The sequence below is a fragment of the Lichenostomus cassidix genome, chromosome 12 (assembly GCF_008360975.1).
Source record: "Lichenostomus cassidix isolate B80296 chromosome 12, HeHo_3.0, whole genome shotgun sequence".
NCBI lineage: Eukaryota > Metazoa > Chordata > Aves > Passeriformes > Meliphagidae > Lichenostomus > Lichenostomus cassidix.
The window spans coordinates 1,746,138-1,760,388 of record NC_139493.1 but is presented as its reverse complement, the minus strand read 5'-3'; the positions used below and the strand labels follow the sequence as shown (position 1 = coordinate 1,760,388).

Here is a 14,251-nt window from a genome sequence, read left to right as displayed (position 1 = left end):
CATTAAAAGAGGAACTCACAGACTGATGCTCAGGGCTCACAGCAGCAGCAATGGCTTTTTGGGGTGATTGCTCCTGTTTTGGCCCAAAAAAGCCAAAATTACAAACTTGATTAATATTCCTCAGTCCAAAAGCCACAACCATGAGGTTACCCTGAGATTTCCAATGTATCGAATGCTTTGTGTCTGGAGAGAAATTCAGAGAGGTTTTCAGCATCCAATACATCCAGAAACCTAATTAGTTCTATTCAACAGTTAATCAGACATGCACTTGGCGTTTGGAAAACAAATTACTGCTGTTGTGTGATGCAAGATTTCCTCAGAGAGTGCTGTTCTCATGATCTTTAGCACAAAAAGGCTGGGCAATCAAAATGCTGGCTGGGACACAAAGCTGTGAAACTGCTGCAGAAACCTCCAAATTCAGGCTGGGTTTCCCTTGTGAAACAGATGGAGACACAACCTGGGCCTCTGGATGCCAGAGAGGGTAAAAATTGGGTATTGAGAGAGAGGAAGGAGGAATCAGAGCGAACCTGTCCTACATGATCACACTGATTTAATGGGGAAGGTGTTAAACAGCCCCAAACCTGCTCCCCTGCCCCTTGGAGCAAACAGAGTTTTAGGGATGCTCCTCTCTCACCTTCAGGCAGATTCCATCATTTTACCAGGCCAGGGCTTGCATTCCTGATGTTTTCATCAGCCAGCATAGAGCAAATCCATTAGTCACAGTGTCCTTCATGTGATAATGATGTTTAGGGCTCATTAAAAAGTAATTGTAACCACTTTTCCCTACTTTATCAGCAGGATTCAGCTGGTGATTTGATGATCAGGAGCATCCAGCTGAAGCATGCAGGGAAATACGTCTGCATGGTGCAAACAAGTGTGGACAAGCTATCAGCTGCTGCAGACCTGATTGTAAGAGGTATTTGAATTTTGTTACTGCTGTTGGTGTTGTTGCTGTAAAATTTCTTTTTTTTTTTTTTTCCCCTACCTTCTGGAATTCCTGGGCTCAGAGACAGCTCAGCATCTTGTAATTAATCTGAGAAAAAAGCTCTGAGTACACGCTGGTGTTCCCAGCATCAGCCAGAGCATGTAAAGGATTTCAGATGTTCAGAGCAGACACAGCCCACTCACACCCCTGGCTCCTGGTCCTGTCCTGAGCACCAGCCCTGCACCCACTGAGCTCATTTCTGTCTGAACTCTGCAGCATCCAGCTCTTGGCAGCATTTCTGCCAAGCAATGTTATTCTTTTTTACAATAAAAATGATTTAGTGACTGCACTGATATATCAAGATCTATTCATTACCACGCACAGGTGATGTGTAAGTATGACTATAACCAAGCTGTAATTAATTACCCTGACTCTGGATCCTTATGAGAAATCTGATTTATATTTTCCCACTCGTTAACTTTGGGGAGAGCAAACCTGAGTGCTGCTCTGTCCAGGGTTCTCATAAACAGGAGGAACATTAAATTCTCACAAGGCAATGACCCTTGATGGTGATAAAAGTACTGATCTTGTCACTCCCTAAAAACATCACGGGTGGGTGGCACAGGGTGCCCAGAGAAGCTGTGCTGCCCCTGGATCCCTGGAATGTCCAAGGCCAGGCTGGAATGGTCTTGGAGCAGCCTGGGATAGTGGAAGGTGTTCCTGCCAGGGCAGGGATGGAACTGCATGGGATTTAACATTAAGATTTAAGATTTAAGATCTCTTCCACCCCCAAGCACTCTGTGTCCCAGGTGTGCAGACTGCTCCTTCCTCAAGCCCCTCTGATTCTCTGCACCCCCCAGGTCCCCCGGGGCCCCCCGAGGCTGTGACCATCGATGAGGTGACAGACACCACAGCCCAGCTGTCCTGGAGGCCAGGGGCAGACAACCACAGCCCCATCACCATGTACGTGGTGCAGGCAAGGACTCCCTTCTCGGTGGGCTGGCAGGCAGTGAGCACAGGTAAGACCTCACCTGCCCCCCTGGAGACCCAAAAATGGAAAACACATCCATCAGGAGCCCCACAGGGCAGCTTGGACCTGCTCTGTCCCCTGATGGGAAAAGCAATTTCCCTGGCTGCAGAGCACTGCTCTTATTAACTCGTTTCAGGTTTGGCAAGCCAAAGATTTAGGGTGCAGGCAGTGCCATCACTCACCCATTTTTCTCATGAATGTTTAAGGGAAAACAGAATGAATTCCTATCTTTTGTTGCCGTGCTGGAGATATACAACAGTAATTGTGGCCTATAAAGACATCCCTCAGGGACAGAGAGTGTCATCCAGCCTATCTTTAAGGAGAATTATTTGCCTGATAGAGGGAAAAATCCCGTGATGTAATTGCTCATTCCGTCAGAGGTTAATTTTGTTCCTGTAACCATTAAATAGAGACAATGGCGTGTTTGAAAAAGAGAAAAATTAAAAACTCTCCAAACCTGTTGTCTTGACGCTTTGCTTTCAAACAGCAGCAATTTAGAAGGAACTCTTTAATTGCAGGAATTTCTGGGCTGAAAGCACAGAGGTTTAATGCTGCCTCTTTGACTTCTTTGAAGTGAGTAAAATGTTACAAAGATGAGAGGAAGTTAATCAGAGTTTACCAGTCCTTATTTGTATTTCTGTTAAATAGAAAAGGAGGAAAAGGAACCTTTAAGGAAAAGAGAGTTCCCTGTGCCATTTTCCTGTCGCTGTTGAGCCACTAGCAGAGAAAAAGACCTGGATTCTCAGCGTGGCATAAAAAAGAGCTTTTATTATTTAATTCCAACTTATATAGACTTTTCAGAGGTCACCCAGATTGGCCAGTCAGAAACCTCCCCCTAGGCCTGACTGGCCAGGCCTGAACTGTCCAAACCTCGAGACACTGTTTTAACAACATCCAAACTTTATATTTGTTTATAAAACACAGGAAAAAATTCTCACGGGAAAGACCTGTGCTAGCCACATTTTCCCATCAGTTTTTAACATTCCCGTGGGTTTCCTTGCCCTCGCAGTCCCAGAGGTGATCGATGGCAGGACGTTCACAGCCACGGTGGTGGGGCTGAACCCCTGGGTGGAGTACGAGTTCCGAGTGGTGGCTGCCAACCTGATCGGCATCGGGGAGCCCAGCAGGCCTTCCGAGAAGAGGAGAACTGAAGAGGCTCGTGAGTAGTGCTGGGCAGAGGAGTTAAGGGTTGAATCTCTGTGGAATGAATGCTGAGAGATCCCTCAGCTGTGGGGAGCCCCTGGCAGGTTCTGTTCTGTTGGAGCTCATAACGGAGCTGGATATGAAACAGGGAAATAAATAAAAGTCCTTTTTTATGGAGGACAAATGTTTAAGCTAAACAATTAGAGACTGAATACACAAGTTAATTGACATACTTTTCATACACTACTATTGACATACTTTTAATGTGCTGTTTGCCATGGCAAATTAGCCATTTTTACAGTTCCTGGCACCAGCAGGGGAAGGCCAGCAGTGCCCTGTTGCTGCACAGCTCTGTTCCATCTCCACGAGGTTTTTTGGGTTTCAGAGCTGTCACATCCATCTTCTGCATCTCTATTTTCGCAGTCCCTGAGGTGACCCCAGCTAATGTCAGCGGAGGTGGAGGCAGCAAGTCAGAGCTGGTCATCACCTGGGAGGTGAGTGAACCTGCCGAGCAGTTCAAATGGTTGGCAGTAAAAAAGCCCAGACTGTGTGACAAAACCAGCCCAGCTGTTCAGATGGAGCTCAGGGGTGTCCCCACGCCAGTCCCTGGGCAGGGACCACAGGGATTGGGATGGCCTTGGTGCTTTGGCACAAGCTCAGCTCCCCCTGACTCCCAGCACATCCATGTGGCAAAACAGGGATGGCCTGGAGGGATAAAACAGGCTTGGAACATCCTGGCCTGCTGGAGAATTGTGCTGCTCCCAGCTTCATCCCCACCCTCTCTGGGAAATAAGGCAGCAAACAGTTAAGAGCCAGCACAGGGCATGCTGGCTTCCACTGCTGCTGATGGCAGCCAGCAAGAGGAGATGCAGAGATGAGAAATGTTTAATATTCCTTAAGGCAGACGGGGTTAGAACTTTAGTCATTTGTCTGCTCATATTTTCATGTTGTGATGCGATGCAGCTGGCATATTTCTCCTAATAATGAACTCCACTAGACATGCTAACACTTCCATTTAGCACTGCTTCTGACCAAGCTGGCAGAATGAATCGCCAGAGATATTTTTAAGGTTATTAAAAACCTATAAATGGGTTTTTGTCCTCACCACACAGCTCAATGTGCTAAATTTCCTCCTCTGTTGGACTAATTAGTTACGCCGTGTCTCCTAAAGATACTGCAATATGTTTCAGAAACACACATGGCCAGAACATCAGCCATTGGTTTGAGATGTAATTTGCAGAAAATACAATTTGTATTTAGATAGAAGAGTGGTTTTACTCTTTTAAATCTCCAGAGGCCTTTTCTTTATGATGTACTCTGAGCCTTGCCATACAGAGTAGGAAGCTGTCACCAACAGTAACCTGTGCTGAAGCTCCATGGACATCAGTGGGAGATGGCCCATAATTATGGATTATTTTAATTATTTTAATACTTGAATCTTTGTATTTAATGCATCTTTTCAGGGGGCTGCCAGCCTGAGAGTAGGAAGTGTCAGTGTGTCCAGGATGTGTTCTTTGGGGCTTCCCATGTGATTCCAAAGGCATGTGTTGGGAGAGCAGGAACTCTGTCCTTGCTTCACCCCAGCAAACCTCAGGCTCTTCACAAAGCCTGAAATTACTCAGCAGTGGAGGCCCCATCTAGTCACGGAGGGAAGGGAAATAAGCCTTGGGAGAAGTGTCTTCTGGAAATGCTGCTTCCTCTTTCCCAGAGCAGAAAGGCTCTGGTGCAGGGAGGGTGGGATGAATTCAGGCTGGATGAGAAGGAGGACCTTGTGCACCTCCATCTCCAGTGCTGGAGATGTTTACAGAATGCCACAATTGACCAGGCTGGAAAAGACCTTTGAGACCATCGAGTCCAGCCTAGGAACAAAGAGGACGCAGAGGAACCTGCAGGGTGCAGCTGGGAGGTCGGTGAGTGCTGAGCTGCAGTTGGTCTCTGCCCACAGACGGTGCCCGAGGAGCTGCAGAACGGGGGTGGCTTTGGCTACGTGGTGGCCTTCCGGCCGCTGGGCACGGTCAGCTGGATGCAGACGGTGGTGGCCTCGCCGGACGCCGCGCGCTACGTGTTCCGCAACGAGAGCCTGCCGCCCTTCTCACCCTACGAGGTCAAGGTTGGGGTCTACAACAACAAGGGGGAAGGATCCTTCAGCCCTGTCACCGTGGTCTACTCGGCAGAGGAAGGTAGAGCAGGAGCCCAGCCCACCTGCCTGCTGGCCCTGAAAGGGTTTGCTCCCCACCCTGGCTCTGAAAGGGTTTGGTCCCCACCCTGGCTCTGAAAGGGTTTGCTCCTCAACCTGGCTCTGAAAGGGTTTGCTCCCCACCTTGACATATCCTTTGATACCTCAGCCTTGCTCTGATTTACAATGAATGGTGAACCGTGATGAATTCTTTTCATAGCCATTAAAATAACATTAATCGTAATGAAATCTTTTGATATTAATGGAAAAGTAATATGTAATCTGGAAAGAATTCCGCGGAGATTTAGCATGAATTAATGTCCACTGATTAGAAAATGTTCCCACTTGTCCTAATTACAGTACATGGTATCCTGGGTTGAGTTTAGTAGTGACATCTTATTATTTCTGAGGGAGAGACCCAGCGCAGCCTGACAGGCCATCGGTTTGAAATGTGGACATTTGTTTGCTCCTCTCCTTGTGCGATGAAGAAAATAAATCCCTTGACATTTAGGACTAATTGAACACAGAATTGAAAAGTCTTACTTTATTTTTAACTACCCAGAGCCAACAAGAGCCCCAACCACCATTCTGGCCAGAAGTCTTTCTGCCTCAGACGTTGAAGTTTCTTGGGCTCCCCCGTGGGAGAACCAGCACAAAGGAAGAATACAGGGATATGAGGTATGGAGAACAAAATGTGGGATCCTTTCAGCAGCTAACCTTGAGGGGCACAGAGGTGTCCTTGTGCTGCTCCTCCTGCCATTGGTGTGCTCCTGGGGTGGATTTGCCTCTCTTTGCCTCCTCAGTGCACAGATTTCTCTCACCTGGTTAAAAATCCCACCTTTCTCTGTGGGATCTGGCTGGGAACAGAGATCTCCCTGAAGGTGCTGCCATGGCCGGGCAGTGGCTCTGTGGGGAGGGAGCCCAGCAGGGACAGGGATGGTGGCAGAGAGCAGGAGCTGTCCCAGGAGCAGCTCAGGGCTGGTGACAGGAGCAGAGGGAGCTGACACTGCCCTGCTCTGCCACCCAGGTGCGGTGCTGGCGGCACGACGAGAAGGAGGAGAACGCCAAAAGGATCCGCACGGTTGGCAACCAAACATCCACCAGAGTCAGCAACCTGAGGGGCAATGCCCTCTACCACCTGGCAGTCAGGGCCTACAACACAGCAGGGACAGGTCCCTCCAGCGCCGCCGTCAACGTCACCACCAAAAAGCCACGTGAGTGCCAGCAGGGAGGCCCTGGAGGCTCCAGCCACTGCTCCCCTGTCTCGTTTCCAAGCTCTCCTGGGTCTGGAGGAGCTGTCAGACTTCCCTTCACCAGGTTTTCATGCAGAAGATTTACCAGGCTCAGCCTTTTTTATTTTATTTTTTCCGTGAGGCTCTTCTCGGTGTTAAGTAAGCAGAGCATGCAAAACCGAAATCACGGCTGTGCAGGCAAATTAAATATTTATCTCAGTGTTCAAGAGGGCTTTTTTCCTCTGGTCTCAGGCATGTTGAGCAAGTGACTGAATCCCTTTTCCATTTAAAGCACTGTGTCGTGTCACACCTGCCGTGACCTTGAGGACACAGATCAGTGAAGCAGCTCGTTAGCTTTCCAGAGGGATGGGAATCCAGCCGGCTCTGTTCTGCTGGTTAAAACCCCATTGGCACTGGGAGGGATCCAGCTGGAAATTGGTTCTCCTCAGTAATGGGATGCTCTGTATATTTTGGTGCAGCACCGAGTCAGCGCCCTGGGAACATCATGTGGAATTCATCCGACTCCAAGATCATCCTGAACTGGGACCAGGTGAAAGCCTTGGACAACGAGTCAGAAGTGAGAGGCTACAAAGTGAGTATTTCCGTGGTATTTTCCTGATTTTCCAGGTTAAACCTGGGGCATTCCTCCGAAACCAGAGGCCATACTTGTGTGGCATGAGCACATTTTTTCCCCTCACCCCTGTGGGGTCTCAGCCCCTGGAGCTTCCCCTGCTCCTTGCTCTGCAATTCCCACCTGCAGGACTTCACTCCTGCCTTCAGTAGAAACTTCCCAAAGGCTGTAGTTGGCTCCTTAATTGCAGATAAATAAAATGCTTTTTTAATAGCTCCCGCTTCCTTCAGAAAGCAAAGCCAAGAGGAAAAGAAGGAGAATCCTCATTAGAAGCAGTTTTAATAGGACATAATTTAACTGGAGTGAAACCTTGGGAAGGATTCAGCTCCATCACCTTCCACCAGGGTTTCATTTAGCCCAAAAAGATGTTGCCCTGGGGGTTGAGTTGTGCAAACATTTCCCACCAGAGCCTGAGGCAGTGCAGGACCTGCCTGCTCTGGGTTCTGTTCCCAGTCTGGAATGCTGCCTGTGCCAGCTCCCCTCAATTCCTGCACTCACTTCTGAGTGTCTCTGGTGCTCTGTATGGCCTTATCAAAAGTAAGGAATTCCTCAGGGTTTTTAGTTCAAGCCTCAGATGAACCTCAGCAATCTGGACCAGCTTTTCACTACATATTTTAGGTCTGAAATGCAAATTAAGCAGTTGGTTAAAAGAGGGAGAGAGAGACTCGTCACCCTGAAAAAGCATCTCGAGGGTTTCTAAACCATTCTCCTTTAACTTACTGTTAGCACAGCACAACCAGATGGATTTATTTCCTGAATCACAGCAAAACGTTGCCTATTTTTCTTCTTTTTGCCCAGAAATCTTGTATTTTATGTCACAATTTATGATATAAATTAGTACAACTCCCACAGCTCAGAAGGTCATTCACAAAAGTCATTTATTCTGGGAAACCATTTGTGGCACTGCATCAAATATCCCAACTCACTTCCCAGAAGCAGCATAATAAGGAGTTTCTGACCTGTATAAAGAACTTTTTACTTATACAGGGGTTTATTTCAGCTTGGCCAAGGTGAGGGTTTCTCTGAGGGGCTCAGAGAAAAGAGCAGCAGCACCTCTGCACACCTTAAGGACAAGAGGAGCTCTGCCCTTTCAGCCTCCTGTTCTCTCTCCTCGGCTGCAGGTTCTGTACAGGTGGAACAGGCAGAGCAGCACGTCGGTGATAGAAACAAACAAAACCTCCGTGGAGCTTTCCCTGCCCTTTGAAGAGGATTATATCATCGAGATCAAACCCTTCAGCGACGGCGGCGACGGCAGCAGCAGCGAGCAGATCCGAATCCCAAAGATTTCGAGTAAGGATGGCAGGGTTGGGCTCTGTGCCACCAGCAGAGATTCCAGCCCCTGGCTCTGATTTCAGCCCAAAATCAAGATTCAGCCATAAGAAACGCTGCCCTAAGTAGTTCTATTTGCATCTAAGGTTTCTACACACTTTCCCCTCTCTCTTCCACGTTCCTATATGCATTGAATATATTGTTTCACTGCAATTCACTATAACCAAATACAGAGTGCAGAGGCTTTTAAATTTATAAGGCTACTGTATAGCCATATCCCATTGTGTGCTGGCTGCATAAATATTTATTTAGGGAAATGAGGTGATGTAGAAGAACAAACACAAAGAGTATTTTATTACACAACATGGCTTTTGCAAAATCTCCATGTCCCATCTTCCATTAATAATGTCCCAGTTTATAAGCTGCATTAAATCAGGAGCCTCTGCAATGCAGGAATATGGCATAAAAATTACAGCAATGTGGAAAAAGCCCTGGGTGAGAGCAGAGTTCTCCCCACTGTGGCTGCATAAACCATGCAGAGGAATTTAATCAGGAGAGGGAAGGGGAGCTGGGACACTCCACTCCCGTTTGGCCCAAGGCTGGCTCACCCAGCAGGGATGTGACTCCTCAGGGATGGGAATTGTGCCAGGCTGGTGCCACAGGGAACAGCTGGAATGTGGTGCAGCTGTGAAAAAATACCAAATCATGATAAGCAGGCAGCGGGTGAAATAATATAAATGTGAGAGGAGCCTCTACACAACGGGGGCAGGAATTGAAATCAGAAATGCAGTTGGAGATATGACCGTGACGAGCAGGGGGCTGTGCATGGGGCTGTGCATGGGGCTGTGCTTTATCTGAGCACAGGGAGTTTAAATTTGGGGTGGAGGGCTAAGGAATTGCTCTTTCCTCACCTGTGGCTCCCTGTCCTCTCTCAGATGCCTACGCCAGAGGCTCAGGCTCGTCGACCTCCAGCGCCTGCACCCTGTCAGCCCTCAGCACAATCATGATCTCCCTCACAGCTCGCTCCAGTTTATGACAACAATGGCATCAAGGACTTCTTCTTTATAATATAAGCAACATTTAGCTAGTTGTTTTGGAGACACCCAGTACTAAGTAATATTGTGGTTTGAGTACATCTTACTACTGGAAAAAAAAAAATGTTTATGCTTCTTTAGGAATGGCATTATACAGTACTTCCTCAAAGCAAATATAGCTTTGTCTGAAGTTTCCTTGGAAACTCTGCAATGCACTGAAAACATCTGTAATATGATGTTACCAAAGCAGTTTACATATGTCCTTATATGCATATTTTTTATTATATATTTAGTGTTTTATAGAATTTTTTAAAGTTAACATATGATGTAGATATTAATTTTTTTCCTCTGCTCTAAAATGCTATGGACGACATTATCACGAAAATATTGTTTGGGATTTTTTCCTTTCCGACGGAGAGTTCCAAGTTGTTCTTGGTCAATTGGCTGGATTTGTACAGTTTTACAAGGCAGAACTGATCCAGACCCGGATTGTAACAGGCTGAATTTTCACTGGCACTTCCAGCAACTCCAAATGCTTCTAACACACCTTTTACCCAGAGCTCTGAGCAGGACGAACTCAAAACACTCCAAACACCAGAATCTTGGAAAACCACATGCTTTTGGGATGGTTGTGGACTGCAGGACACGTAGCCAATATTGTGGCATCGTGCAGCGAGGAGGGGCTGAAGTGAGATTGCTTTGTCTTGCTCATGATTAGCATGAAATGGGGTGGGAATGAAGATCCTGCAGAGCTGTGGTGACACAGTGGGACACTGGAGGAGCCACCTGCTGTCCCACCTTGGCTTCATGCCCAGCTCAGCCCACCTCGGAGATGGAATTCCAAGGAAATTGCGCACCTTTGGGGATTAATTCCAAGGAAATCAGATCACAGCCACTCCGAGACACAGAGCTGCTCTGGGCTCGTTCTTTGGGACACAACTCCTCATCCTTGGCAACTCCACTCTCCAGACAACACTTGGGAATTTCCTCCAGAGCAGGAGCAGTGCTGCCCTGGGAGCTCCAGCTTATCCAGGAAAGTGGGATCTCCCAGGTCTCTGCTGGAAGTTTGCCTTTCCTTACAAACTCTTCCCAGGCGCCTGGCGGCAGAACAGAGTCACAGCAGAAAACGACAATATCCACACTGGAATAATTCTTCTCAAGAGAAGGACTGTTTGTTACTACGGGGAATTTTGTAAGTTCAGATGGGATAACGCTGGCAAAAGGCAACGGAATTTTCTATACGATTTTCAACTTTCAATGCGCTGCAGTGGTATTTTTTTTTTTCTTTTCCTGATAGCTTGAATTTGCCTGTAACTTGTCTTTTTTGCTTAAAAAATAATACAGTTAACTTTTAGACCTTCTAAATATATTTATTCAGTAACTCATAATCAGGATTCCACTTGTGTAAAAGTCAGGGGTGTTGACCAGAGAAATATTGTCAGTATTTCAAGCTGTGTTCCTTTCTTAGTTTGATATGGTTACTATGTAAAAAAAAATAAAATAAGAAAAACAACAACAAAAAAAAATCCACAAAACCAAGAAAAATTTAAAAAAAAAAAAAAGCTTCTGTAGTTTTCTCCCCGGTGTAAATGATATTTATCAGTGATCTAGCAGATGTAATCTTTTTTTAAAGGTATTGGTAATAAATATTCTGTCATTTGTAAAGATACCTGTCTTCCAGGAGCTTTTTTCCTCTGCATTTTGTTCTGCCCAGTGAGAAATTTCACCTCAGCACCTGCTGGGAATGTCACTGATGTGAAGATACAACAGTTGGTTCAAGTCAAAATTTTGTGGAGGCTGAAAAAAAAATCTGTTTATACATCTCTGATCTAATTCTGCTCCCAAAACTGACCAAAAATCTGGGTGGGGGTGAATTTTGGGGTGTATTTTGTAGAGCCATGAGCTGCCCAAGCTGGTGGAGCATCTCTGACCACAGCAAAGCCCCTCAGGGACAGCACTGCCTCTGCTCATCTGGGGATTCCTCAGCATTTGAGGAGCACCACGAAATCTACTTCTAATTCAATCTAAACCACTAAATCTAATTCAAAGGATTTCTAATTCTTTCAGGGGCAGGAGTTGTGAGATGCTCTCTGCATTTCAAAGGAGCAGTGCTGCACTTGGCAGCCAGTGAAGCATAAAAATAAACTGGCCCAGTAGCACAACTCCAGGTACAAAAAGAAATGTAAAATTGCCATTTCCAGAGGCAGGTGAGGAGCAGGGAAGAGCTGGGAAGGAGGAATGCAGGGGGTTGGGAGCTGGGTTTGAAGAGAAAAAAATCAGGAATAAGTATTTCTCTGCTGTGGGGATGGGGATGGAGATGTGGTGTGGTTGTGCCAAAACCTGGCTGGGATGTCCTGGATAAATCCCCTTTTCACTTGTGCTGGCTGGGATGAAGACTTCACTCCAGGGATCATCACTGTAAGGAAGCACTCAGCCAGGAATTGTTCTCCTCCTGCACCCTTGGCTCTCAGCACAGGTGAGATCCCAGCACAGCTCAGGGTGAATGGGCTGGGGAAATGCAGATACTCCTGCTTTACACCACGGTGGTTTCATTTACTAGATATTAGTAAATATATATTATATATTTATCTACTACATATTTAGTCTCCAAGCCATCCAGCCCTGCCTTGTCCCCAAGAGGATTCATCCTGATATACAAAATGTATTTAACTATATTGCCTTAATCTCTGTGATATCTTGCCATTAATGGGAATGGAATTTTATGTAGAAATCTTATTTATTAGGCCACTTGAAGGCATGACATAAAATACATTCCAATAAGTGAATTCTCTTTAGTCTCATTTTTAGGATTTTGCTAATGAAATTCTGATTTTTGATGGTTAAAATTGGGCTCCTCAAATCCATTAAAAGCACATGCAGGAGAGACATTGGAGGCACAAACCTTCTATTAATGAGCTACATTAATTTTGATGGAGCAATGCTGCTTCACCCAGATGAGAACTGGCTCATTTCTTCTAATTATTTTTAGTCTGCAGTACCTGGGAACTCCATTTCTTTAGGCACCTTCCAAAGGACTTATTGGCTGGATCACATCTTTATTTTCATTCTCTGTTAACATGTTTAACCCCTCCTCTGGCCAGCTCCATGGACAGGAGGTTTCTTGGAAGTAGAAGGAACTCCAAAAGACCAGGAGAACTTCATTGGCTACAACCAGGGAGGTCAAAGCCCAAGGTCTGAGGTGGGAGTTTATTTGGGAGGTCCCTCAGTGGATTACAGAAGACAGGTGAAAAAATCAGAACACAGGTGAATAAATCAGAACACAGGTGAAAAAACCAGAACACAGGTGAATAAATCAGAACACAGGTGAATACATCAGAACACAGGTGAATAAATCAAAACACAGGTGAATAAATCAGAACACAGGTGAATACATCAGAATGCAGGTGAATAAATCAGAAGCTCAGGCTGTCTCAAGCCCAGGTCATTTAAGATGGAACAACAGCAAAGAAAACCAGGTTGCAATACTGGGCTTGGATTTCCAGAATGACTGAAGTTGCACACCCAGGAGGAGCCCAGCTCGTTGCAGGTCAGACTCTGGAGAGCACCAGGAAGTCCTTGGCACATTTCTCTAACGCCTCCATTTGAAATCCCTGCCTTCCCAGGCTGGTTTGTTTTGTTGGTGCCTTTGAGAAAGTTTATCTGTTTATGTCATTTTTCTCTTTTTTCTCTTTCCTCCCTCCCTTCAGCTTTAATCTCCCCTGGCAGGAAGCACTAACAATCCCTTGTTGTCCTTCTGCAGATGCTGCCAGCTGATGGCAGAGCCTGCAAAGGAGTCCTGGGCTGGAAATGAGCACCTTGAGTCTCAGAGCCTGCCCAGTGCTGAGGGAGCAGGGGATGCTCCTGCAGAACCAACCCATCCCAGCAGCATTCCCTCCCTCGGGAGAATGAGGACACAGGAAAAGCTGTTTCCTGCTGGAATGTGGCACTGAGTGTGCAGAAGGAGCAGGCAGAGTTAGCTTTGCTCACAGCAGTCAGACCAATGGTACAGCAGGTGCAGAAACAAGCTCACTTCTGTCTTAAATAACCTGCAAAATCCAGAAGTTTGGGAGTTTATAAAGTCCTGCAATGGAGAGAGATCACAGAATATTCTGGGTTGGACAGGACCCACAGGATCACTGAGTCCAGGCCTTTAGGGAGTGATCCACACAGGGATCAAACCACAGCCTTGCTCTGAGCAGCTGAGCTGATCTCAGATGTTTCCCTCCATCCCAGATTGGTGCTGCTTACTTACAAAGTGAGGCTGAGACCCTTGGAGCAGTGCAGAGGACCCTGGCCAAGCACAGGCCCCACACAGGGTGCTCTGGCTGCACAGGTCCCAGACCTACCTGCCCTGATCCAGGAACTGCATTTCCATGGAGGTTTTTCAGGTGGAAATTCAGAGTTTCATTACGAAATGTATCGGCAAAGACCAAGTGAGTGTCCCTGCTCCCATGATGGCCTTGCTGTGCAGCTCTGGGGGTGACAGCTCTGGGAATGACAGCACTGAGGTACTTTGTAACTTTTTTTCTTCTTTTTTCCCAGTGTTTGACCCCTCTTGGTCACTCCCAGGACCACCTTGCTGCATCCACAGGGCCATGCCAACCCCAGTTTGCACTTTGCATCTCCAGTTCCCAGAGTAAGGTAAAACAAATATCCAAAAGAGAAAGTTGCCAACCAGAAAAAGGAATCCATTAGCTCTTTCCCAGACTTTTCCCTCCACAGCCCTTGTGCCATGGCTGTACTTCTATGCTGCTTGCAGAGACTTTTGATTTGGTGACGTTCTCATTGCACAAGGCACTTGTGGGATCAAG

At 46.6% G+C, this 14,251-nt stretch overlaps 1 protein-coding gene and 1 long non-coding RNA gene across 6 annotated transcripts in view; both read left to right on the top strand.

Annotated features, from left to right (window-relative positions):
• The window catches only part of LOC146431530 (contactin-4), a 246,066-nt gene extending 234,957 nt beyond the window's left edge, over positions 1 to 11,109 (top strand). For 4 of the 5 annotated variants that reach the window (XM_085072257.1, XM_085072258.1, XM_085072260.1 and 1 more), the window contains 10 exons: positions 796 to 916; positions 1,786 to 1,944; positions 2,965 to 3,114; positions 3,522 to 3,592; positions 5,044 to 5,278; positions 5,837 to 5,952; positions 6,302 to 6,488; positions 6,986 to 7,098; positions 8,259 to 8,427; positions 9,342 to 11,109. In XM_085072257.1, coding sequence (XP_084928383.1) covers positions 796 to 916; positions 1,786 to 1,944; positions 2,965 to 3,114; positions 3,522 to 3,592; positions 5,044 to 5,278; positions 5,837 to 5,952; positions 6,302 to 6,488; positions 6,986 to 7,098; positions 8,259 to 8,427; positions 9,342 to 9,442 — 1,422 coding nt within the window. In that variant the 3' untranslated portion in view covers positions 9,443 to 11,109. The remainder of the gene's footprint in view (positions 1 to 795; positions 917 to 1,785; positions 1,945 to 2,964; positions 3,115 to 3,521; positions 3,593 to 5,043; positions 5,279 to 5,836; positions 5,953 to 6,301; positions 6,489 to 6,985; positions 7,099 to 8,258; positions 8,428 to 9,341) is intronic. The other variant, XM_085072261.1, reaches the window with a different exon arrangement.
• A 1,767-nt stretch (positions 11,110 to 12,876) lies between these two features.
• LOC146431529 (uncharacterized) lies at positions 12,877 to 14,082 on the top strand. Its single transcript, XR_014854679.1, has 3 exons — positions 12,877 to 12,987; positions 13,148 to 13,873; positions 13,983 to 14,082. It is a non-coding gene; the product is annotated as an uncharacterized LOC146431529 (long non-coding RNA).
• The last annotated feature ends 169 nt before the right edge of the window (positions 14,083 to 14,251 follow it).